The sequence below is a fragment of the Acanthaster planci genome, linkage group LG08 (genome assembly GCF_054643075.1).
Source record: "Acanthaster planci isolate LZ-2023a linkage group LG08, COTS_SCS, whole genome shotgun sequence".
Classification (NCBI taxonomy): domain Eukaryota; kingdom Metazoa; phylum Echinodermata; class Asteroidea; order Valvatida; family Acanthasteridae; genus Acanthaster; species Acanthaster planci.
The window spans coordinates 10,374,603-10,400,217 of NC_141784.1; the positions used below are offsets into that span (position 1 = coordinate 10,374,603).

The 25,615-nt window shown below is 42.1% G+C and overlaps 2 protein-coding genes across 4 annotated transcripts in view; both read left to right on the forward strand.

Annotated features, from left to right (window-relative positions):
* Positions 1 to 273: 273 nt before the first annotated feature.
* On the forward strand, positions 274 to 10,189 carry LOC147798378 (deoxyribonuclease-1-like). Its single transcript, XM_087140488.1, has 10 exons — positions 274 to 1,939; positions 2,984 to 3,197; positions 3,769 to 3,857; positions 4,253 to 4,336; positions 5,696 to 5,799; positions 6,221 to 6,333; positions 6,660 to 6,814; positions 7,407 to 7,503; positions 8,081 to 8,136; positions 8,779 to 10,189. Exons 2-10 carry the CDS (start codon positions 2,991 to 2,993, stop codon positions 8,984 to 8,986), a joined length of 1,113 nt encoding a protein of 370 aa, XP_086996614.1. The 5' UTR covers positions 274 to 1,939; positions 2,984 to 2,990; the 3' UTR covers positions 8,987 to 10,189.
* Positions 10,190 to 16,700: 6,511 nt separating this feature from the next.
* LOC110989699 (neuromedin-U receptor 2-like) overlaps positions 16,701 to 25,615 on the forward strand; it is a 40,108-nt gene continuing 31,193 nt past the window's right edge. For 2 of the 3 annotated variants that reach the window (XM_022254268.2, XM_022254270.2), the window contains exon 1: positions 16,701 to 17,496. The gene's annotated coding sequence lies outside the window, so the exon portion shown is untranslated. The remainder of the gene's footprint in view (positions 17,497 to 25,615) is intronic. The other variant, XM_087140314.1, reaches the window with a different exon arrangement.

The following is a 25,615-nucleotide window of genomic DNA, read 5'->3' on the forward strand; positions in this document are numbered from 1 at the left end:
GGGCGATTCACGATAGGGCGCCTCAAGGAGTTTGTAACGCGTTGGCCAATCACGACGAGCGAAATCTGTCGACCCAATGCACGTTTGAAAAGAGTCGACAAATTTCACGCGTTGTGATTGGCCAACACGTTGCAAACTCTTAGAGGCGCTCTATTGTGAATCGCACGCATTACGATCGGTGCCGCCTCCAGAGGGCTCTCCCAGAGTCCAGTTGAAATAGTCGCATTCCCGACTCCCTCCACCAGGTCGCAGCCGATGTAGAGATTCCCTCCCTGCTGGACAGCGTCGGTGAACATCTTCATGATAAAGTGAGCAAGCCGGGAACCACAGAGTACGACCGCCAGTATCATAGCAAGTTTTGTTACCGTCTTCCTATACCTAGTGTTTTATTCCTCCATGCTCTCGGTAGCAGTTGGTAACAAGAGAGCCGGCAAATCTTTCTTGACTGGGCAAGCACGGCTGAGCACGGACAAACAGTACTTCTGTGATGCATACAGAAATACTCACCCACACCAGCTTCATGTTACGTATTAGAATTTCCCTTTTTTTAAAACTTGGCTGAAACCGGAATCACTAACAGTGGTGTTAAACTAGGGCTATTATGTCCGGGAGGCACCCAGGGTGCACACTTTTTTTCAAAGGGGAACTAAAAGACAAGAAAAGCATCGGCCTATACAGCCGCTCGCATCGATTTCAAATGAAGGGGGGGGGGCACCCGGGGTAGGCACGGTCATTCGCTGCACCTACCACCTCCTGCTTACTTGTGCAAACCTCTTACCGTTATGTACGCGATCACCGTGCTCGTCTGGGTCGGCTTGGCACCTGAGTTGCAAACAGTGTTAGTAGATGACTTTCGAAGTGGCAAATTAAAAGATCAAATTTTTGGAATAATTAATAAAGGGGTAAATTAACTTAGGAACGTAATAACTTGATGTGCTTCACAGGTACGCACAGCTTTTCGACGTAACGAAATGAACAGGTCACATGTTCGTTCATTTAAGATTCAGTTTGGAGTCGCATCCCAAACATGGAATGTGTCAGGAATGGGTTAATTGGAACTGAAGTGAGGGCAAGCGCAATTATGCATGGAGGATGGCAGTGTTAGCCGTGCATATATGGGTATGCATTATGTACAGATGTATTTAGCCACGATGGGCGCTGTTTTGTGGGAGAATAGGGACCAGTGTAGCCACTCTGCTGTTTATTTTTCAGCTATTCAAATTGATCACATAAAGAGCCTATACTTATTGCACGCATATGAGGCGTAAAATGCAAGGGATCCTTCTCACGGCGAACTTTTTTGACCGGCAGGCAACTCTGCCCATTCATCATGTCTTATTGGGGCGTTCATTCTGGCAACGTTGCTCATTGTGGATGGCCGTCCACGTGTCAAATCCTCGTGGATTTAGGGGCTATAATTTGGACCTTAAGTTGAGTTGGCAACATGGGAAAATAAAGGGGAAATTTAAATCCATCCCCGTAATCCAAGTCTTGCCCCACTTCCGCTATCCCGTGTAGTGAGTTATCCCATTGTGAGGACAGTGCCCTTGTGCACAGTAACAAGCTCGCTTAAATGCAATCGACTGTGGAAGCGCTGCATGTAGGCCTATGCGAGAGGGGGTCATGTCAGCCAATGACAAACATTTTCAGTGTTCATCCATCCGTACCAATGCTTTCATTGGTCGGTGCGTGCACACCGCCCCGCACACCACACTGACCGGTAATAACTACATTTACCTACTGGGCGTGACGGAAGATGTATATTGTGGACGTCCAAACACAAGACTTGAAATTTCTGAAAGTTCTTAGATACTACTTTTTATGGTGACAAGCTTACAACACCAGTCGGCGCGTACAACAGACATCCCCGTTGGTATACCGCCCGGGCAGCTGTTTCCACCCTGCCTTGAGACGGCCTGCCTTGACACCAAGTTTTGTGGTAAGCTGACATTTGAACGCATGAACCACGGAGGAATAAAACAATTATACGTTGCCTTGAATTATGTGAATTTCTGATGGTAAATTAGTCTTAGATATGTAGCATAATGCGTCCCAGAATGTTCCTGGCCTTTAACTCCTGAGTGTTGTGTAGCACTTATCCATAGTGAATTTGGGACCCTTCAGCACTGAACTGCCTTGAGGTATGGAGGGCGCAATGTGGTTTACGGTAGAATCTTTTGTGCTCATTCCTATACCAACTTCAAACAACGCACTCATATTGTGTCCGTCATGCCTCAAAAAAGGCTAATGGCAGTAAGTTTCGCCCTTCATTGTCAGTCTCCATACTAATGCCGCGGCAATGCAACTGTGGATCTGTTCTCTGAAAGAGTTCCATACACCATACACAGATATTGACGGGTGACGCCCTGTGAACAAACCTATATGGGACTGGCCAGAATAATTCTGTTTTCTAAGTGAATGCTTCAATATTTTCCCTGCTACATTTGACCTTCTATGGACGGTAAACTACTGCAAGGGCTTAGTGATTTCCGTATTTGGAAATCTTAATACCCATATCATGGGGTGAGGGCGAATTAAGCAACTACATCATGGCGCATAAACCCCAGTGCCTGACAATGGAATCCACAGACACGGCTTGAGGATCGCTTATTGATTTACATTGCCGCAGGGCCATAATGAACTCTTTAGAATAAAATTGATAAGCTGATATATCCGATTTACTCGATGTCAACTGCGTGTCCATATTTCTTCTCAATTTGGCAGTGAGAAAAATACCGCCAATTGGCCACAAAGAAGATGCACGGTCTTATTTTGTAAGCTTTTTTATCCCCCATCCGCGTTCCACCCCTCCCCTAATCAAACGTCTTAGACTGAATTTGCTGTCAACGGAAAGTCCGCTTTGCTGTAGAGTGGTGTGGAGTCCACAAAGTGCCACTCCAATGCGCTGTTCGTGTATGAGCGCAGCTTAGTGATAGTTGAATGTTGTGTCATTTAATGTTGTGACAACGGTGTATATGTATAGGTGCTGAATGCAAGCAAATCATATGACAATGGCATCTACATATGTTCTCGTCATCGCCTGCTACCTGCTAATTGCAACAGCACCCCCATCGTCTCGAGCAATGGAGTTGCAGGGCTCCTCCGACGATGGCTCGCTGGTGATTGGCGCGTTCAACATTCAAGTGTTCGGACTGTCCAAAATCGGCAAAGTTGACGTGGTGGAAACACTTGTAAGGGTAAGTATGCAGAGACGTGACCCCAAAAAATAGCACGCACGGTCACACCCACAAATTGAGTTCTTCCCTTCTTCCGAAGGCTCCCCCTCTGTTAATTAAACAAACTGTGCATTCCCCTTTGGAAGTGAGACAAGAATTACATTATCAGATATCAAGCATTATTGCAGCCATATCGTTTCCTTCCCCGCACAAACTTTTAAGCCCTGCAGCCAGACTCCATTTTGTGCCTTTACCCGCTCTTTATTCGAATTCAGCCATGTTATACCCAAACTTCACTGCCATTATAATCATAATGGACTATACAGAATTTTTGCTTTCATGTACATGTATGCCTGATGCTAGCCACTGTATGAGGTCTCTTGTGAGGTTTCTGTCTTAATTTTATTTTTGAGGGTAATGACCGAGAGGAAACGCATGCTATCAAAATGTTTAACTATTTAGCAAAATACTAATTTGGAATGTATTCTGTTACAAACATTGTAGTAAACATACATGTGCCATTATGAACCGTAACTCTAAATGTTGCATACTATTGCGGGTTCAAAGCAATTGAATTTAATTTCACTTACAGATTCTGCAGCGGTATGATCTCTTACTGATTCAAGAAATTCGAGATAAATCAGAGACGGCAATTTCAATACTTTTAGATCTTCTGAATTCGTGAGTTTATTTCTGTTTTCTGTGAACGTACGTGTCTCATTACTAAATCTCTCTTTATGATAAGTATATATGCTTGCTCCTCGGAGAATTGGTGTTGAACCGACCATTTTTTGCGTAAAATCTTGCAGATCATTTAGTGCTTGCATGTATTCTGAACATTAACAAAGGTTTAATACATGGCCATATTTCATTTTCCCCCAAATGATTATTGAAATTTCTTCCCCACCATGAAGCTCTTTTCATATTTCCGGGAGACACATGTATGTATCTTCCCATTTGTCAATATCCGTGTTCGGGGGGACCTAGCCAGAACCTATTAAACCTGAAACATCATTTAGCCAGGGATCACACCCCAATAACACGATAGATTTATTTTTGGAATGTTTTTAATGCAGGAACCGGGAAGATAAATATGACATCATCGTGAGTGAACGACTCGGTAGGACGACAAGCAAGGAGCAGTATGCCTTTCTCTACAAGTAAGACATTCTCCCAAGACGTCTTGGAGAATAAGAGCGTTTCACAATAGTGCGCCATCAAGTGTTTGCAATGCGTCGACGAAACACGAGCCTGAAAGTTGACCCCTGATGGCGCGCTTCCGGAATGGTTGGATAGGAAAATGAAGCGCAAAGATTTTACAATTTTTAATGTTTTTTCGTTCAGTTACTTCTTCAAAAATCCAACTCAGAAAAGGGGCTTCGAAAATATTTCCTAGTATATCAGTTAATAGAAGCTGAAAAATTACTTGACCTAAATGAGAAATATCCTGCCAAAAATTGACCCACCACTTCCGAAATCTAAAATACATGAAATACATGAAGAACAGACTGTGCAATGCGGCAGTCTCGTGCGCAGATACGGTTTGATATTTTATGGTAGTTTGTTAGTAAAAGCCAAAATAAAAACAGCTCAAAATATTTGCACACTTTTATAATTTAAAGGGTGATAAGTTAAAGCAATATGCCACTTTTACGAAAGATTCTAATATTTTATCTAACCTTTACTGACAACAACTGCGTGATGTCAACTCAAGGGAATCTGGAACCTATGCAAGTAGGTAAATCTTTGCAACATTGTACAATCTCGTTTTCACGAAAGCACGAGGAGTGAAAAGAAACGTGCGTGAACAAGGATACCTAGGTACGATATCGCCAGACGTGAAAGCTCGTTAATAAAATTAGTTTTTTACCCATCTCCAGGTGACTTTTCCCAAATATTAGTTGAGGAAGACAAAGGTAAAATTCCAACATGAGTGTTTCATGGGGTGGTTTCAGTTAGGAATTATTGTCCCAAAAAGTTATCGAACATGATAAGACCACGTAATGATTCCGGAAGCTCGCTGCGCACGGTGCCCTTTTACTTTCGGGCTCTATAGTGTGAAATGGGTGTATCGACCATTTCCAAATGCTCATTGCCAGTCGACACGTCCGAACGCCACTGCGTTGACAACCCTTGGCGACGCACTGTAGTAAAACGCCCGTATTTTGTGGAAGTTTCTCCGTACGTCAGGTCATTGAAAAGTCAATTACAAGTCATTCATAAAAACATTTTGACAAAGTATATTAATATATTTGACAAAGTAATAAAAGTAACGTCAAAAGTGTTAAAGTGACGCTGATGTCACTGTCGATGACCATTTACAACAAAATCCCCTTTTCGCATTCTCTATGAATAAGATGGAGTTTAGACTCATTGACTTGATATTAATTAGTCCTTGACTTATGGTGATTCGATTACAAGTCCTATCCTTTAATTTCCAACCCTTCCAGGCATCCGTTCACCTGCCAGGCTTTCTGAACTGACGAAATAATTTTTGATCTCATTACCTGCCTCATTAGGTCAAGCCGGCTGACCTTGCTGTGGAGTTACGTTTATGAGGATAAAGCTGGCGACCAGTTCGAGCGGGAACCGTTCATCGCTTATTTCGAGTCACCGACTACCGGTAAGAATTTAGGCTGTTTTGGTCATATTGAGTCAAAAATAATAATTAGAAAAACGAAAGGTATAATAACCCAAACAATACCTGTTGTGGTGTGTACGTTCTATGTGGTCATTCAGCAACCTGTAGGCCTATCATGTTATCTTTACAGCAAATAAAACCAAACCTTTTGAACTTGACCTCAAAGTTGCTGAAACTTTACGGAAAACATGCGTATTACTGACAAGAATAATTTCCATCTGTATATGCGAAACAGAAGTCGGCAACCTGCATACATGCCAACGAGGTAACTGTATTTATTAAATTTATTAAAATGTAATTTTGATTTAGTGGTTAAAACCTTGTTTGGCAAAACACTTAACCGCATTCTCTAACGATGTGAGGAGGTCGTTGACGAACACTTACTTCGTTTTTCACTTTGCAGCTGTGGATCGCTTTGCGATGATTGGTGTTCATATCAAGCCGAGCGCGGTGGTGGAAGAGCTCAACCATCTTGTCGACGTGTACGACGACTTTGTCGCCAGATCTGGGAACACAGTATGATTCAAATCTTCTCACTTTCTTACTGTTGGTGTTGAAAGAATGAGTTTCTTTATCGGAAGTATACAGACAGCCAACGTTTTGATAGGGCCTACTTGTCCCGCAACCCCAAAGCGAGGGAAGATTAACAGCAAAAACTCTTGCCAGAAAATTTGATGCCTTTATGAAAAATTAACGGGTATCACGCCAAATGAAGGCGTTTGGCACAACACCTACCTCATTTCTGCTGTTTTCACAGTACAAAACCCAAGTTTTTATTCGTAATAATGGTGTCTTCTCAAATTACGAGTAGTGGAATGTATTTTGAATTGGTACCTTAACAGAACGCCATCATTGCGGGCGATTTCAACGCGGACTGTGGGTATCTATCAAAGACAGCCCTGCGTGGCATCAATTTGCGATCAGATCAGAGATTCAAGTGGATTCTGCCCGACGACATGGACACCACAGTAGCCAAGTCAGACTGTGCCTATGATCGGTAATGTGAGCTAATCCACACTCGTAAAATTCTCAAATGCATGACCCGGAAGAGATGCAACTTTTCCTGTCATATCATAATTCATTTTCAACATTGTAGACCTTGACTTGTATTTTCAGCTGCAAAATACTTTAAAATGACTGCACGTATCGTCATGACATTGCTTTCCTATTTTCCAAGAGAGAAAATTCATCCCTTCAACTGAAACTATAAGGACAAGATTAACCAGAGTGAAATTCAGTCGAAATTCAGTCGAATGAAGTTTTCAGAGTGTCTTAGTCCAAATCTACAATTCATTTTTACTCTGCGTCGTCAAATCCTTTAATAGCTCAGCCAAGTGGAAAATAACCCAGTTGTACTATTTTGTATGCGTTTAAAATATACCCTATGGAAAATTTAAAAGCGTACTTCTTAGGAGGTTTGCATAGCTCTAGTCTTTGTCTTCATAGCATTATTGAGACGGATTTTCAACTCAAGACCCTCGTGGAGAGTGTATTCAAAACCGAAACGGTTTCCAACCCTAAATAAAAGTGTAGATTTATGAAATACCTATTGTATCGATAGGTTAATGATATGTTTTTTTAAATTGTAGGTTCGTGATTGTTGGGGACGACCTCTCCGACAACATTCGTCCAGACAAGACAGGAGCCTTTTACTTTGACAAGCAGTATAATCTGGACATACAAACGGTTGGTCAATTCACGTTCGTTTATTCGGAATGGGAGATCTTGGCGCAGATATGGAGATTTTGCTCCAGGACACGCACTCCCACGTTTTCTTAACCTTTGTTTGATAGTCTCATTGGTTTAATACGAGGAACACCACATGACTGTCATTTGCATTTGTGGGTACGAGTAACTGTCTCTAATGGAGGGACTTGATGTTGGAAACCAAACCTTGTTTGCTGGACTCAAACTTGACTGTCAAATTCGCTCTTAACTTCTACATCGAGTTATAGATATCGGGATGCAAATTTGATATATTTACTTACGCCAGTTCTGGCTTGAGGTTTTGGACACAGGAAGGGGTTGAAAATCACCAATCTGCTTGAAACTACGTGTACCTCAGGAAATACCAATGCTTCGTAAATGGTTTATCTGCTCAATGCCAAAGGGTTCAGTTTCCCACTGGAAAAAAAATCTGCTCTCTGGATGAAGGAAATCCCAGCGATGCCCATGGCAATACCGTCAGATCTTCTCCGTTTTCAAATGTTTTAAGTTTACAGAAATGTGAAAGTAACTCGGTAATAATAATGCTCTTCCACAGACGGAAGATGTCAGTGATCACTACCCCATCGAGATGGTCATCCAAGGAAATCTGCGGTGAGTGGGCCTGTCCGGTTCGTAAGTGACAAAGGTGGACCAGCCACGATTTGCGGGCTCCCATTGGACGATCGCTGAAGTTGCGCGTTAACTTCCGGTTCCACGTGAACGGCGTTAATGCATGTAACTCTATGTGCGGTGCACATGTGCAGTGGTCACGGTTTAAACTGAAGTGACGTCACTCTTACGAATTGGATACAGTAATCTCAATGAATGAACAAATCGCCTCCTTCCTCTCTCCCAAAGACAGACTGTTGGAGGCGGGGCGCCCTCTAAGGACCAGCTGAACTGGAAAATGTATGCGGAGGCGTGTTTTTAGCGGTCATAACCACGAATTAATCTGCTGTAATTCGTCAGGGATTTTCTTTGGTAATTTCAACCGGGTAAATATCACACGCGATGATGTAGCGTATACTCAAATCCTTAGTTATTAACTGTAGAGAAACAACCGAACCAATTCTTGGTAATGACCTCTTGAACGCACCCAATGCAGCCAAACTTAAACATTCTAGCTCTCCCAATCCCCCTTTATAGATACAATTTCTTCCGGAACTTGGGACTAAGAATCACCGTTTCTCGCCATGCCTCTAACCGGCTAAATTGATTGTGATGCATTTTTTTCCTGTCGCACATTATCTCCAGGCCAATTCAGCCGATATCAACCACCCATCCCGACACTATCAGCTGCTCCGGGAGCTTCCGTGCCGTCGTGTGGATGTGTCAACTCGTGGTGGGCCAGGAAACGGATATGCCCGTGTGTATCCACAAAGTCGTCCAGTCCCTTGTCGGCTACATCGACAGGTGCACGGACGAGTGGATCAGGCTTTTCATGGGTTATCCCAAGATTTAAGCAGCAGTAAATGGCTCAGCAGAAATTGGTTGGTAGCCTGTTAGTGACTAAATAGGGTTGCTCTTTTGACGTTAAAGTCATATTTTCCCTACAGGTGGCTGCGAAAACTATGAATAGCCGTCGGTACAAAAATAAAAAAGTAATTTACAAAGTGTTAAAATCCCACACAGCTATTAGAACTCCAACTGATAATACACGTACTACTATATACTAAAAGAAAAATACAATCCTATTTAAAATTATTGGAGGTAAAATAAAAAAACCAAATATAAAGTGACATTTCTGCTAACTTCGGCCGCCCATATACAAGTTGCAGGCAAAATGAAAATGTTCTAAGGATATAATGGCTGCATCAGCCGTAGATTGTGATGGCTGCATTCCTGTCAAACCTGAGATTTTTTTTTTAATAAGGTAGGCCTACTGATAACGCTTTAAAATCTGGGGCCCTATCCTTTTGGTGATCGTGGTTGTGGTGGGAGGTTTTTGGTAATATGGGGGTTCCAGGTGATTAAGGGTATGAATAGAAGTGTAGTGATTCAACGTAGTCTTCATCAAATTGTTTTGTACCTGTAAATGACATTTGATAACCCCGAGACAGTCTAATTCTGTCTCGAAGCAGCAGAAGTCCCATGCACGGTGTAACCTCGTGGGAAACCACTTTCATTCAGACTCTGCTCTCCAAATTTAAAGCCTAAATCTTCTTGAAGGAGATTTGATTCTGAGGATTCAAGATCGCCGTTAAATGCGAGCTTGAACGGATTATCAAAGGGAAAAATGATGTCGATATTCCGACAGTGGCGGACTCATTACTATGCATATTGTGCAAAATTAATGTGTCCTCCGATTCAATCTGTGTTTTGTTAATTGATTTTGATCGGCTAGCTGTTCTACTTCTCTAACAAACCCTCATTAAATACATCTGAGGGGAATTTGTTTTATTCGAGGTTCTGCGACTGTTTTCTTACTTTGTCATTTATACATTCTTGTAATTGTTTGGCTTTCTTTTCATTTCATGCATTGATTCACGCGGGTTAGCAAGTGGATTAAAACGAGACAAAAATTGTAACAAATAATTTAATTTATTTCACTTAACATTTAACATTTGATTTAACAATGGCACAGGTGATTTAATTTGAAATGATATTTCTGTGTGATGTTGTTACCGGAGTTTGAAATAAGATAATTTATATTGCAGAAACCACACTCTCCAGTTTTATCTCTCAAGAATGAATGATTCCTAATTCTTTTTCGAAGTTCCCAGTCTTCAACCACCCACCACCAAGAAACGTTCCTTATAGGTGAGGGAATATCAATACATGTACTTGAAGTCAGAAATCTTATTGATGCAAAAACCACGTGGAGGTTTGACACGCCCTCCTCCGGAATAACTCACTTGGTTATGAAGTTTTTCCACAAATCCTCCTCGCCTTTCTTCTCGGTTTTGGCGTCATGCATGCTCGGTTAAAAAGTTCATTAAAATGGGAAGATTGGAGGTTGTTGGGATTAAGCCAAAATGTCAGACGCTTCGGCTCACTGCAATCCCATCTTTTATGGTACAAAACGTCAAAGTCAATCTGTTCCAGATGAGGACAGAATCTGATTATCTTCCTTTGTTTCCAATTGCAAATGTGCGCAATTGATTGTAACGGCCCGAGGGGATTCCAGTCTGCAGACGAAAGCTATTTTTTAATTCAATTTAATTTTTTTTTAATGTACCGTACGTGTACCTACAAGGCCTACGGGAGATGTCCCACGAATGATCACGGAGTGGCGCTAAATGGTGGATGTAAACCGAAATGATAACTCATCCCTAAACAGGTACGTTGCCAGAGTCGCTCTTTTGTCTATGGTCCTTCGGTACTTCTTGAAGGGAAGGAAGGTGTGCTCGTCTTGTCCTGTTTGGCGAGGAAAACCCTCCAGCATATTTGCAGAATGATTGCAATGGAAAGCTCGGATTCACCTGTGTAAACAGTTCCCCTGTGTATTCTAGGTCAAGCTGGCATCCTGACGAGGCAGGAGTTTGTCATCAGTAGCATCGAAGCTCCGCGTATACGTTGACAGGAACGACACCCGTAACTGTGACTGTCAACGGGTACAAAACAAGCACATGTACATCCGCATACACCGAAGACCTCGCAAACCTGTAAGGTAGTGCTTACAGAAGAGCTAATAAAAAAAGCTAATGAAATGCGGAGCGAGGGCCCATAACTACCTGTATATTTTTGCTTTCTTTCAGTTGAACTTCAAATTTCATTCTCGGCAAATGTGGTTTGTGTACGAAAACCTTCCGAGGATAAGACCGAGTCAGGTCCTCATACGATTGTTCCCCTTTCGTAAGTTTTGGCTACACGTCCTCGGTAGCATATTGGATAACGCTCATGCAGCCAAGGTGTTGGACAAACTTAATTTCAAATAGGTTGCCAGAAAACGTTTTCGTCAACTCCAGTGCAGAGAGCTGGTGCGGTACTGATAACAGTGCTTCGCACTGATTTTAAATTACAGATTTGAGCGCCTTACGAAAGACGGTGGACAGTCCAGAAAGACACACTGTCTTCTCTCATTCTTCTATCATTCCACGTCAGGTATGTCACGACACAAAAATGACACACTCGGAAATACTATCCTCGCCCAATAATGAAGGAATATACACCAGCTGTGTACAGGGCAGATGCATTCTTGCCTGGACCTGTGGTGTACTGTTTCAGCGTCAGTTCCAACGCCCTGGAAATTACCATGAAATGAGAATGTTCCCTACAGATCCTGGCCACGCTTTGTATGGGATTGCTTTGCCATATTTTCTTAGGATGTGCTTTGTTTACCCAGGGAAAGGGGACAGTGACGCCGTAGAAGCATCGTGTTTCGGCTTGACGAATGACAACCAATTCCTGACATTTTGCTAATATTTTGTGACCATCTTTTGTTAGCTTCAGTCTGTGGGCTTCACTGAATTTCAAGTAATGATAATCAGCAGCAACTCTACCTTTATTGACAGAGACTTTGTACAGACCTTGCTCAGGAAATAGTTACTATTTATTTTGATATCCCTCAGAAATGTGTTTAATTCACAGACTGTTCTTATTCATCTTCTGTAAAAACAATTAACGTTTAGAAGAATAAAATAAAAAATCATAAATAACCAACAATTTTTAATTCCTGGGAGCCGCAACTGATTCAGATTACATTCAGCGATATTTATAACCCCCATACCCGCAGGTGACCCCCTTGACCTCTGTGACCAAAATTCGGGTTTGCCTGCATCTTGAACGTTGCCTGGGAAACCTAAGCAATCCCAAGAAAGCAGCTGAGAGTTGTTGTGTTCCCTGCGTCCTGAGAAGATTTAAATGAAAATCAATCACAATCAAGAAGAAACTTTATAAGCTCTGTGAGGCGTCATGTTTCTCAGTCAAAATGTATCTGTATCTCTCAATTTTTTTTATGTAAAACGTTCATGGGCAAGATGCTTGCCTCCAACATGTCGCGGGGTGAAGTTGATTTGCTGCAAGGGGAGGATCCTCCGGCGACATTGATGATGCCTATCGAACGAAATTGATTTCAAGAAAGGATGCTTGGCACGAGGAGGAGACGGTGCCCTAACTTTTGGCTCGTTTGATCTCCGAAAGAAACCTGTTTTGAAATTGATGGTGGAAATTAAATCAGGTTACACCTCAGTAAATGGAACCTCAGTTAATGTCATCCGTCGGGCACACGTTATGATAAATTCTCTCCCTAACGAAGCAGTTAAGAGTCAGCCTTTGAGAAAGGTTGGCTTTAAAGTGGAAAAGTACTGCTTCTGAAAAGGCAGTTTATTAGACTTTTCATCACCTGGGACAAAAATGCTTGAACGTTTAGGAAAAGATAGCGTTGAGCGTAAGATGATTGGAAAAAGTTTTAATTGACAATAGTGCCGACTCTGGGTTTACACTCGTGGCTTCGTTTGCTCAAACTGTACCCGGGTTAAAGGCAGCAGGTACTTGAAGGTCGGAAGTTACCCTTCCTTACAATGGCTTCAATCAAAATACCCTGCCGTTGTATTTAATGCCCGATTAGATTTGTCCCCTTTTTTGAATCGATCTCGTAGTGCATCCATGAGAGATCTTCCAGCAGTGAAAGGGACTAATCACCTCAAGACCTCGGCGACTGTTTCCCCTCCGGTGGTTCTTCATTCTCCACAGCTCATTTGCTCTCCTTCAGTTCACGGCTGGTGCCTGCTCACAAAACACAGGAGGGATTAAAGAAAAAAACGTCACAAAGTGGGACAGGGAACGAAAACTCTTGGGGACCATTTCGACAGATGCATGACTTCTGGCTGAATGGACGACATTTTGGCCTGTAAGTCCATCCTTAGTGGAAGATAAGTGGAAGGCTCCAATTGTAATTGCAACATGCGCACTGCTGACAGACAAGTTCTTAGTTGACCCGAGTTTATCAAGTTTTCCTTCTAAAAATTGGAAATAAGACCTCGTGAAACTGCAGGTCGAAGTAGAAACCACGTATATGCTGTACCTTTGCTCATAGGCGGAGATGGGGGGGGGGAATGGGAGATATATCTCCCCTTTTCAAGTCACTAACTTAATGCGCACGTGTAACCTGCACCACCCATTCCACACTTGCCCACGTCACGATCTCACCTGGAATGGAGGCCGAGCCTGAACTGAAGAAATAATTCCCCACACGTCACACACCGCCCATGCATTTGCTACATGCAAGACCAGTAATAAAAGAATCAAATCCTGGACCACCAAATTGTGGCAAATTGAGTGAATTAGGTCACGGAAAGATTTCAATATTGAAGTTGACCGGAGAGGGCGATAAATAACCTCCAGATCCAATCTTTCTCGTTGTTTTAGTAGCGAGACCCGACGTCGCGGCTGATCTGTACCGACGCTCCAGGCAACTGCTGCTATCACGTCCACAGCAAGAAGTTGACACCGCTCCTACACACGGGGTAAATTCGGCTCACGGTTTCTTGACCACGCGCGACTTCCAATCTGCAGGAGTCATTGTGGCGGGCAAAATGTTATCAGTTGTCGAAAGTAGTTCGCAGTTCCGTGGCGCGTGTCAAAGTAGCTGTTCAGGGCCGTCCTTAGACCAAAGGGTGAACGTGCCACTTGAAAAAAATGCTGAACTGCTATGACTGCAAGATGTGTTTTCGGAACTGAATTGTTATCAGCTTTGGTTCAGCGTAGACTCGACGAATCATGCACATTTTCTAGCATGTAACGAAGACCATCCACCTTGTGTTCCTTTGAACAGAATGAATATGACTGTTTTATAATTTCATGACGGCCCTGATTAGTCGTTTGTTTTCGGTGTTGAGTTCTAAAATGGAAATATGATAAGTTCCCCCTCCCAAAGTCTCCAGTTTCTGGTCTGCGCGCGCGTCGCTATAGACCTGCGCATCGGCAAAATACAAAAAAGGTTTTTTATTTGGTACAAAAACGATGACCAAAAGCTGTCAAACTTAGACTGAAATCCAGCTAATGCGTAATTTTAATGTGTTTTGATGGGGTACCGTTGAGTAATAATGTACAGGAAAGGAGTCCCTGTAATAGTTCCCCGTGCATTTAGTCGGGCACTCTTTTTCAGATGACGTCATTTCTGTATTATACTTTTACATCTGGGAACCAGACTAAGAAGGTGGTATTATGCCCTGTGTGCATGTACAAGCTGAAAATGCTTTTAAAATGTAAAAGTGCAGGGGCCAGTCTATTTTAGTTTTGGTAGCGGCCGGAGTTACATGAGCATGCAGTGGCGATGGGCATCGCACGTTATCGTGCATCAGTTCCAGAAAAAAAAGGTGATGGTAAAAAAAATCCACGTCATCGCATCACTTTTGGAGCCAGCTCCTAACTAGAAACCGGAGACTTTTTGGTCTAAGATAAGAAACAAAAATTGATTTGAAAAATTATAATTGAAACAAATACCTATGGAAATTAGTGTGAGTGCTTATTTATATAAAACGTTTATGGACGGAAGGAATTGTGATGACATTAATTTTTTTGTCAAAAGGAAAACAGCTTTTGTAAGAAATCTTAAAATTGAATGTGACTTACATGCAGCTTACTTGGCGAGTTCGCTCAACCATATGACCATCGTTTCTCTTGGTGATAAACATGTGACCCGAGCACGGCATTATTATTTGGTGCAAATAATCCTCGACAGAAAATGCTGGTATGGAAGACAAATCGCTTTCAAGGGGGTATTGGTGATACTGAAGTTACACCCCCTCTTCTGTGAACATTAACAGGTTCAAACCTTCACACACTGGCCGACTGAGACGTTTAAAATGCCACTTTGTCCCAAGCCCGTGTACCAAACTTGGATATGCCTTCCGGGTCTGCACTGTTGCCAAACAATTCCTACTTGGCGATACAACAACTTAGGAGGGTGTAACTCCCTAGGTAAAGCCGACATCCTTGGGACGCTTCTTAAGACCTTATTTTATTTTCGGTTCCATGCTGGTCTCAATGTTTGTTGGGCAAACATTTCCTTATAGGCTTAGAAGCGGTTTGTGTCTGAAGGGGCCGGCAGGGAGAGGCTGTAGCCTAGCCCCTAGGGACTTCGCGGTGGCCTGAGGATCAGGAAGATAATCACACATCCAATGGAAGGACACATTATACTCATACAAAACACCAGTGGTAAACCTCCATTGCCAGAATAGTATAACACACACAGTCGGGTATTTTTTGGGGGGGGGGTTCGTCTATAAGTAACTTGTGAACTGGCTACGTAAGATAAATAGAGGGCACACTGAATCCGATTTGAGATGTCCAAAGTGCCTAAATGATTGCATGGTTCTACTGAAGGCGCTCTGCGTAAATTACTCGACGCCAAATTCACAGTACAAATCCAAAGAGTATCCTCAACCGAAACACAAAAGAATATTCGACTTGTTTTTTAGAAGCTGTGCATGTATGACAGCTATTTACATATACTTACAGTACGTCTTATTTCACATCTTTGGTCGCTTTTAAGTTGAATTGAAGCTGTCAAAATTTAAGGAGTGTGTCTGTGATTAATAAAAAGTTATCAAATGATGGTGAAGCTGGCCTCAGTGTATTATACTGCAGATAAATACTTAGCTTCCTGGACTTTTTTCAACTTGAAGCTGTGCTCTTTAGCTTTTTCGAATTGTATCACATCACACTACCAACACAGCAATTCAAGTTTACACCTTAAATTAGGACTCAGAGTACTCGACTCGTTTTTCGGAAGCTTCAGCGATTGAAATCCATGTAGCCGCTTGAAGATGATGAAAATTATTGTGTCCATCTGCGACTCAATTTTCCGTTGCAAGATATTTTTCATGTTTTCATGTTCAGCAATGTAGCATCTATCAACAACCCCAAAATCAAAACGAACGTGAAACATACAGCCTTTAGCTCATGGCCTGTTACGTGTTACGGACACGGTGCCTTGTCGCTCATGTAAAGACAGGGATGCGAGGCCAGCTAAGTTTATCTGCACTTACAGGTCCCTACGCCTAATTGCCGTAATTTCGACCATTTTCCTTTGCCTCGTTCACCCATCGTAACTTTCGATGTTCCCTGCAGTCGGTGATGAAACGAGTGGTGGGAGAAATGCAAAGAAATGATATACTTCCCAGCAATGCGAAATATTTCTGTTCAAGGTAAAAACGGAAGGTGACTTTTTTTTGTCTGCCGCAGTCTTGTGTGTACCGTGTGTCAACGGCGTACAATAGCCATTCAGCAGCCAGAGTACGTGGGGTCACGTTCTGTTGATGGGGCTCAGCGGGACGTGTACACTCCGTTCGCATTATCACAGCGGTAGAGGAGAACTGTGGATACGACAGCACGGACTCAGCTCAGGAGTGTTTGGCGAGTCAACCCAAACGTCTGGTGATAGAATGGTCTCCCCTCTCTCGTTTTGTAAAAGTGAAGAGTGGAGAGCCGGGATTGTTTAGGGAGGCCCTCGCGTGGAACAGACGTACGAACCCATCCAGCGGCCTACCAAGTCTGCGCGGGGACTGGCCCGCACGAGCTTAAAAGCTTCTGCTTCGACTCGTTGGGGTTGTAGTTTTATTTTGAGTGCCCGATGAGGCATAAATGCAAGCGTTAGACCGACACCCGTGGTAAGTGCAGTTTTGCTGCAGATCGTGCGTCCACGGCCTATATGGGCAGTTCGTGTGCTCCATGTTAAATCGAGCAGAACCCTTTGCTCTTATGAGGTATATTTCTCCCAGTTCAGCTAGAACTTTTCTCAAGTGAAAAACTAATACAAGTGCAGACACTGGGCATCCTCTGGGAAGTCCTTGAAATCATCGATCGTATAACCAGTTTGTAATCCGGATACGGAATGCACTTTTTGAGCTGAGAACGTTCGATACAAAAGGGAGGAGTGTTTAAGTACTACTGTCAATGAGTGACTTGTCTCCAGTACTAGCCGGAGCATCTTTAGACTCTAGTCTCGTCAAATGACCTGTGATCTATCGACCTCTCAACGTGTTTTATGCCTCCTTAATATCAACAGCCCTATACGTTCAACTACCGGTAAGATTTTCTTGCATGTTATAAAATCTAAAGAATTATATTTTCAGCAATGAGTAGTGATAGGAGGTTCCCATCGCCAAAGATTCCGTTGTGTTCCAGTGCACGCTCCTAAGCGTTTCAGCATTGGCATGCTAATTAATGGCCCTGTTAATTAAAAGAACATACAAGGAGACTAGTTTAATGAACAAGGTTACAGTTTAGCGTACTTAAACGATTTGAAAAGTTAGTATGTATAGAAAACAGTAAGTGCGCGTATATTTAAAATGGTCATTACTGTCAACATAACTTTTAACATATTGTTATATGAGTATCCAAGAGAGTTAGAGTTTAAGACGAAGCATAACAAGCAAAGAAGAGTAGGGGTTGAAACCAAAATTACGGTAGGAGAAAATAAATTTCTAATGTTTAAAATTATAAGCATTCTTGCAGTTTAGAGAATGTGATGCGTATATCCGCGGCACGGAGCGCTGTCAATGCACAGCTTGATCTTCTTTAACGATGGGGAAAGTTGGACAAACCTGACAAGTTTGTGATCGCGATGAAGTCTGTGGTCGTGAGAGTAACACATCTGTCATAGCTGTCATGGCTCAGTTTATCGGATGACATTTTGAGGATGTCGCTCTAGTTGCATCAAAGACACAGTACGACTTCCAATTTACTCTTATTTTACGACTATCCAGTTACTATAAATAGATTGATGTTGATGGGGAGTTAGCGTGAAGCTATGTACTTCGAGCTTCGACACCTTTTGCACCAACATGTCGAGTTGTTGACAAAGCAAATCATTATCATATGTAACAGTTACTCCATTTGGAAATTACCCTATTCCTTAATGTGTTTTATTGGTTTGGGGTTGCCTTTTGAAAAGAGTGGCGTATCTACTGGGCATTTCTTTTCCTAACGGCAATCGAAATTTTTCATTCATGAAAAGGATCCTCAACCCCCAAAGAAAGGTGATTACAGGCACGGTTGGGGGGGGGGCTAAAGCCGCCCCGCCTGGGTGATATTACCATTTTCAGAATACTGGCGCTTTGAAATCTTAAGAAGACAGGGGGAACACAGTAAGCCTTTGAATAAATGTGATACACTACGTCGTCTGATGGCACATAAACATCATTTGAATTCTCCAGATGAAAGATACTGTTACTCTAGAGGTTCTGCGTGGCAGCCACCTTTCCGATAACTGCTTTTGTCACGGAAGGATAGTACAAAAGGTGTACTCATCTGTATCCCTGCGGAGCAAAAGATCTTACTAGAAAAATGGCTGCTATATGCAGAATTTCTAAACCTTGTGATTCCGGGCAAGCTTTTTGACTACCATCTCTGGAATGGAGCGGTTCCTTTGTGCCCTTCTTATCCATAATTGAAAACAGTGAATTGGTGCAAGGCGCATCTTATGTAACGACACAAAAGCTTGCCTCGAATCACGAGGTATAGCAACAGTGTCTTTGGTACGGAGAATTCAAATTATTAGGTTCACGTGAATTTAAAGAACCCAGTCTACCAGATTTTATTCAAATTTAACTCGCAAAAGGCTTATTTTTCATGATGTCTTCAGGGCGAATTCCCCTGATACGTTCTTTTGGGAGAATCGTGATTCATAGATTGTTTGTATTGGCTAGAGCCTAGAGGGTGGATTTCGAGGATGTAATTTTTATTTTTCAAAACGCGCATTGGGTCGACAGATTTCGCACACTGTAATTGGTCAACGCGTAGCAAACTCTCGGAGGCGCACTATTGGGAAACGCCCTTTGGTCGTTAGGACATTCGTTGTTTTACATTGAAAGTGCCGTTTTTAGTGTTGATAATGCCTATTATGATACAAAGGCTTGATAGAGATTCCTGGAGTTACTTGTCGCAATAGAGTTTCATTTTGAACAGATTTCTCGGTCAGAAAGCTGTAAGAAGTGTAGCCTACAAAAGCCATCCCACTAGACCGCGCAGGCAAACCATTGGAAGTTGTTTCCCCCAGGATTGATTGTAGTAAAGACGTCGGTGGAACCCATCTGTTCGCGAATTAATCAATTTTCCCCAGAATTTTTGTTTCGCATGCATAGGTCTAGTTCTGTTCCAGGAATAAAAAAGTATGGAAAGGGGGAGCGCGTGGCCAACGCTATGCCCCCCCCTTTAGCTGGTTGGTGCTCATTGCGACAATTTAAAAAAAATATCCCTGCCGTTAATTATTGGCGCCAAAACGACAGCTTGCCCGAATTGTCCAGTGGCGATGGTATAGGGTGATTCTGACGGCGCAAACGACCGCGCAGAAAAAAATAGTACCAAAGGGGATGCTCAGCGCAGCGCTAACATGATGCAGTTGCGTCGACAAACCCACTGCTTTGATGGCGATGGAAGCACCCGGTGATAAAATCTTCGCTTTACCAAGAGGGTCCATTCTAGCTTTGTCCACCCCCCCCAAAAAAGCTAAATGGCCCTATGGATTGATTCCCGCTACTGCGCATTACTAATGTTATGTTGACAGTTTGTTGACAGGAATTGTCCTTGCTGCACAAAGCCGAATAAGTTACCTTGAGAGTGATTGATGAAGCGATCGTCTATGGATGTGCAGCCCAATTCGTGCGGCAGAGTAAATACTAGGCTGTAACTCAAACACTGAGGAAGACTGAAGATTCGATGGTGTCTGGAGTAATTTCTTTTTATTAGCTATTAAAAAAACATTTGACAAATTGAAATGTAGGTGAAACTTGTGGATACGGCATTAGCCTTTGAGGTGGTCGCGGATATTGCCACTTGACCCCCCCCCCCCGTTTTCCTCCAGGTTAGTTTTAAGGTCGGGTCAAATCGTGCACGGCGGAGCAGAATTGGAGAGTAGAAAACACTTGAAATGACGCAAAAATTGCTGGAGGGTAATGGCTGCACCACAATCGTAACCTCGTCTTTGGGGACTTCTAATGCATTAAACTTCAACAACCTCGACAAGAAGCGGTGGGTAGGCTGTGATCCGAGTGCACACTGCCCACGTTGTTTTATTTTGCGGCACAGAGGCACGAAATAATGTACATGTACACGGCACAAGCCACTATACTGTCAGATGTGCATTCAATGTATTTTTTGTTGTTCATGTAGGCCTACGTGTAGGTTTTTATACAAATAGTTGAACTTTAAACTCCTCATAAGTCGATTAGTTCCTACTCTGGACGGCACAGTGGTCGATTTAGCTAGGCCTACATATATATTTGTTCTTCAACCTAATGATGAACACGACGACAATCCGTGTTTTCTTCATAAACACTATTCGTTGGATAAGAAAATTAGACGGAGCTTTTACTTCAACCATATAGTTAATGTTTCACGGGCCAAAGATGTCGCCGCCTCTTTTGCTAAAAATGCAGCTTTTTATCCCCAAACTTCATTTGTAAGGCTGTTTATGATATTTCATTCCATGGATCTGTCAGGCCAACGCACGGGTGCACTGAAAATCCTAAAACCTAGAGGCAGTGTGCTCTATTCGACCAAAAATGTTCTTGGGCCATATGTCCCCCTTTAGATTGAATATACGCTTTGTTTATATCTGGTTTCTTCTATGTAACTTTGAAGCTCACTCTGCGTTCATTTTGGACTCCACATAATGAAGCTTTTAAATTATATTGTAAGAAAACACCAATTTAAACACCACATCATGAGGCATAAAATTTCGCGCTGGAGGCTGGTTTGTACAAGAGCTGCACTGGAAACAATTTAAATCACAGAAACCTGATGTCTAATAGAATCATCCTAACTCTTCAAAGTATGGCCCCCATCTTGCTCAAGTTACAATTACAATCTGTATTATTCAGCCGTCAGTACGGTGGACATCCGTCGCGTGTCTTGAGACCTCAACGAGACATTATTATGGATGGAATGGTACAGGATCGGTCATCGAAGAGAATTGATATCAGCGAGGTCTCCTTCACTGCACAGCTGCAGCTCAGTACATAGGTCGAACACTGTTATGTGTTACGTTATGAACGAGCTAGTTGCAATGGTGGGGGCGATACATCACCCTCATGTTATGTGATTTGCGAGGGTATGAGCCAGTTGTTACGGTGGGGGGCGATAAATCACCCTCCCTCCTTCAACCTGTAAAGTGGGCTGAAGCACGTGGCTGAAGAGCCTGCAGCGCAAGGTCTGCGGGTATGGATGAAGATGGACCTATTCTTGGCACTGACGCACGCCCGTTGAAAACCCATAAAACCCGGGTCATCCTCACCAATAGCTGATGTGTACAAATGTGAACAACTCGAGACCCAGGGCGTTATAAGTCGGGAATGGGTGGGGCCGGCAGTTCACTTCTGTTTAGCAGAATTTAAAAAAAAAAACAACTCGGAAACTTTGGCGGGAAAAATCAGTGACACTACACACCACTGGTCTCCGACATCTTTGCCGTGTTTCAAACAGTAGCCATTGCAACTTCCTTCCAAAATCTTCAATCCCCTCTTGAAGCTCCATAACCTATCGAAGTATGAGTCCCACATTGCATGGTGGGATTTCTGTACAGGTGAGACTGGGAATGAGGTGATAGTGGAAAGGATACATGTAAGAAGAATCATCTGTCGTTAGGTTTTTTTTTGTTTTTTCAAGAGGTATGTACTTGAACAGTTGTCATGGTTCAGCTGTGCATCATCTTCAAGTTGAGAATCTTCAACTACGGCTGTACTTTTTAACCCAATTTATAATCAGATTAGCCCAGTTTTTTTCCCCTTTGCTACCCCTTCAACAAAAAGCATCGCATTGAAGTCAAAAAGAGAAAGCATAATGGAAATGAGACATCAAGGTTTTATTTCCCAACTGAACGCGGTGTAAGATCGTTGATGGAAAAAAGTCTTGACTACAAGTCCTTTATTAATTTGATTCTACAGTTGCAGTGCCCCTAAAGGTAATGGGGTTGGATTTCTGCATGATTTCATTATCTGAGTCCTAGCTCGACTTTGATCGGAAGTCTGGCAGAAATTAGTTGAAAAGTGAATTTCCTCTTTTGTGTGTCCCGATGTGAATAATTCAATAATGATACAAAGGGTTAACCTGATACGCAGTTGAATTTTGTAGCGGTGCGCCTTCCGGCGTACCTTTCTGTTAACGTACTGATAAACTGTCATTTGGTTGAAGCCGATGGCACACCGTAAGTCTATAAGTGCGGCCATATTTATTTGTCCAAGAAATGTCCTCGTGTATGTTTTGATCCTAGCTTTGTACATCTGCCAGGCAAGTGCAGAGTCAGTCACATAAATACGCGTAATTATAGTTATCATTTGAGTGTTTGTTTCAAATTCCTTGTCGACCAAACCGCCTGAAACTCCACCCCATGTCGGATGTAACGAGCAACACGTCAACGTAAGGAAATTTATATACATATACTACGATCTCCGAGATAACATGGTCGTCGGCAGTATTCGATACCCGAAATTAAATTATCAAACCAAGGCTAGGGGAAGAAGTCGTCTTGGAATGAAAAGCTATTTATAAAATCGAGGTAAAAAAAATCACCCTGGGCAAGAGTGCCTTATCGTGTGAACAAAAGGAGATACACCGATGGCTCTACGACAGTAAAATAGTCGTGGTATTCATTAATTGACGAGATCAAACGCGTGTGCAGGGGATGTTTCCGCACCTGAAACAAGTTTAGCTTCCAGCGTTATTCTTAGTTGGCTAATTTTCTCTTTGACTCTCCGTGTCCTGAAAAAAAAGCAAGTGTCGTGTTTTAATCGGCCCGGTGAATGCATTCACAGTAGCATGCCTCCGTGGCCCATACCAAGCACGCTTTGGACGCTGCCTCGGGCACACCATCACATGAAAACATGAAACTAGATTCTGCATTGGAGCCACCCAGGGCTTAACAAGTCTTATCTTTGCATCAAATATCACCAACATGTGTACTCGCATTTATAAATCATACAGCAAGGTTGAAAGGGTTGATAATGATACACGTGGAGACTAATGGGATTTCATTTCAACACCTTGAAGTCACATTAAGGTTGAAACTAAATATTCTCTGTTGTCAACAGTGCTGCGTGAAATTTTTAAAGACTCCCTGTCTCGTCCTTAAAGTTTAGAGGTAGTTTTTGTGGAACATTAAAGGTTACCTGCAGCAACTTAAAGCTTGGAGGTACGTGTAATAATAGGAGAAGAAGAAGAGAGAGTGAAATATACAGCCTGAGATACACGCACGACATTTCACAAAAGCTGTACATGTAGGCCTACATGTCTATATACATGTACACAGAGAAATGACAGCTACCAGGGACCAAATCGATGGATCGTTCAGAAAAAGGCTTTCAGTTTTAAACTGCGTTAAGGGAACCTCAAAAGCATAGATCAGAATTAGCGAACAGTTAAAGTACCAGATTTGAGACGTTTAAGCAAGTGTGTGATCCTCTAAGTTCCACTGCGAGAGTTTGTGAGAAATGAGTCACGCATTCCTGGCCCTCTTTAAATTTGTGAACGTCCCCTCGCCGAAACTTGGACAGTATTCTTCGTGCGTTGAATTCTTCTGTGGCCACGTGCGGTGGCAGGACGCATCGAACATAACAGGTTATTAACCCCCCCCAAAAAAAAACTTAGTGCAAGCAGTCCCGTTATTTTGAAGTACATGAAACGGTTGAGCAATTCCATTGGTCGAGAACCAGCCACATGGCTAGTCTTGTGTCACATGAAATTTATACTTCTGTGAAACCTGGTATCTTTCCTTTGTATTGATTGACGAGTCACAATCTTAAGTTTAGTTGAAGGCCACCTTCATGTGTATTTGCGCTTTAACACAATGAGTAATAATAACAATTATAATAGGTATTTTTATATAGCGCATTTCGTAACTGGGAGAAACCTGAATGCGCTTCAAAATGAAATTATAATACAAACTATAATCTACCTATTTATCTACAAATCCATTGTCTACGTAGTAAACTATAGTCTACATAGTAAACTATAGTCTACATACATGTACATATAGTAAACTTTAGCCTACACAGTAAACTATAGTTTACATATATGTACATATAGTAAACTATAGTCTACATAGTAAACTATAGTCTACATACATGTACATATAGTAAACTATAGTCTACACAGTAAACTATAGTCTACATACATGTACATATAGTAAACTATAGTCTACATAGTAAACTATAGTCTACTTACATGTACATAGTAAACTATAATAGGTAGTGAAAAAACAGGTGATTTATCACAGGATGTGCCGTTTCCACCGAAAAAAATGAAATTTTAATACAAACTATAATCTACCTATTTATCTACAAATCCATTGTCTACGTAGTAAACTATAGTCTACATAGTAAACTATAGTCTACATACATGTACATATAGTAAACTATAGTCTACACAGTAAACTATAGTCTACATACATGTACATATAGTAAACTATAGTCTACATAGTAAACTATAGTCTACTTACATGTACATATAGTAAACTATAGTCTACATAGGAAACTATAATAGGTAGTTAATTCTCCCAAGGGAAGTGAAAAACAGGTGATTTATCACAGAATGTGCCGTTTCCACCGTCAAGGCGATGAAAACTCCCAAAAAGCTGTCCTGTCTTTTCTTATCTGAACTTAAATATTAGCAGAATCAGCTTTTAGATACCCAAAGCGGTTACAGGAGTCCACGGTGTGTATCGAAGGACCACGGTTCGCGCCATCATGACGCGCCCCAGTACACTCCATATTAGGCATTATTGCGATTACTCGCCACAGGCACGTATTATGACATGATTAGAGGGTTATTAAAAAAAAAAAGTCAAATTCTTAAACCAAAAATCTTTGAAAATTCATACATGTATTTTTAGCTTTTTGACTGGCTCAAAACCGTGTTTTGGATGGGAATAACTTGTGTGCTTTGTTTAGGACCGTCTGAGAAGAATGGACATTATGACATGATTAGAGGGTTATTTTTTTAAAAAAAGTTAACCTCTTGAACCAAAAAATCTTTAGAAATTCATACATGTATTTTTAGCTTTTTGTCTGACTCAAAACCGTTTTGGTGGATGGGAATAACTTGTGTGCTTTGTTTAGGACCGTGTGAGGACAATGGACGCTGGTAATGTCCCGGGCCGCAGTCCGTTGTTAAACAGCACCTTTATTCCAGCTTACTACGATGGGACTTTGGT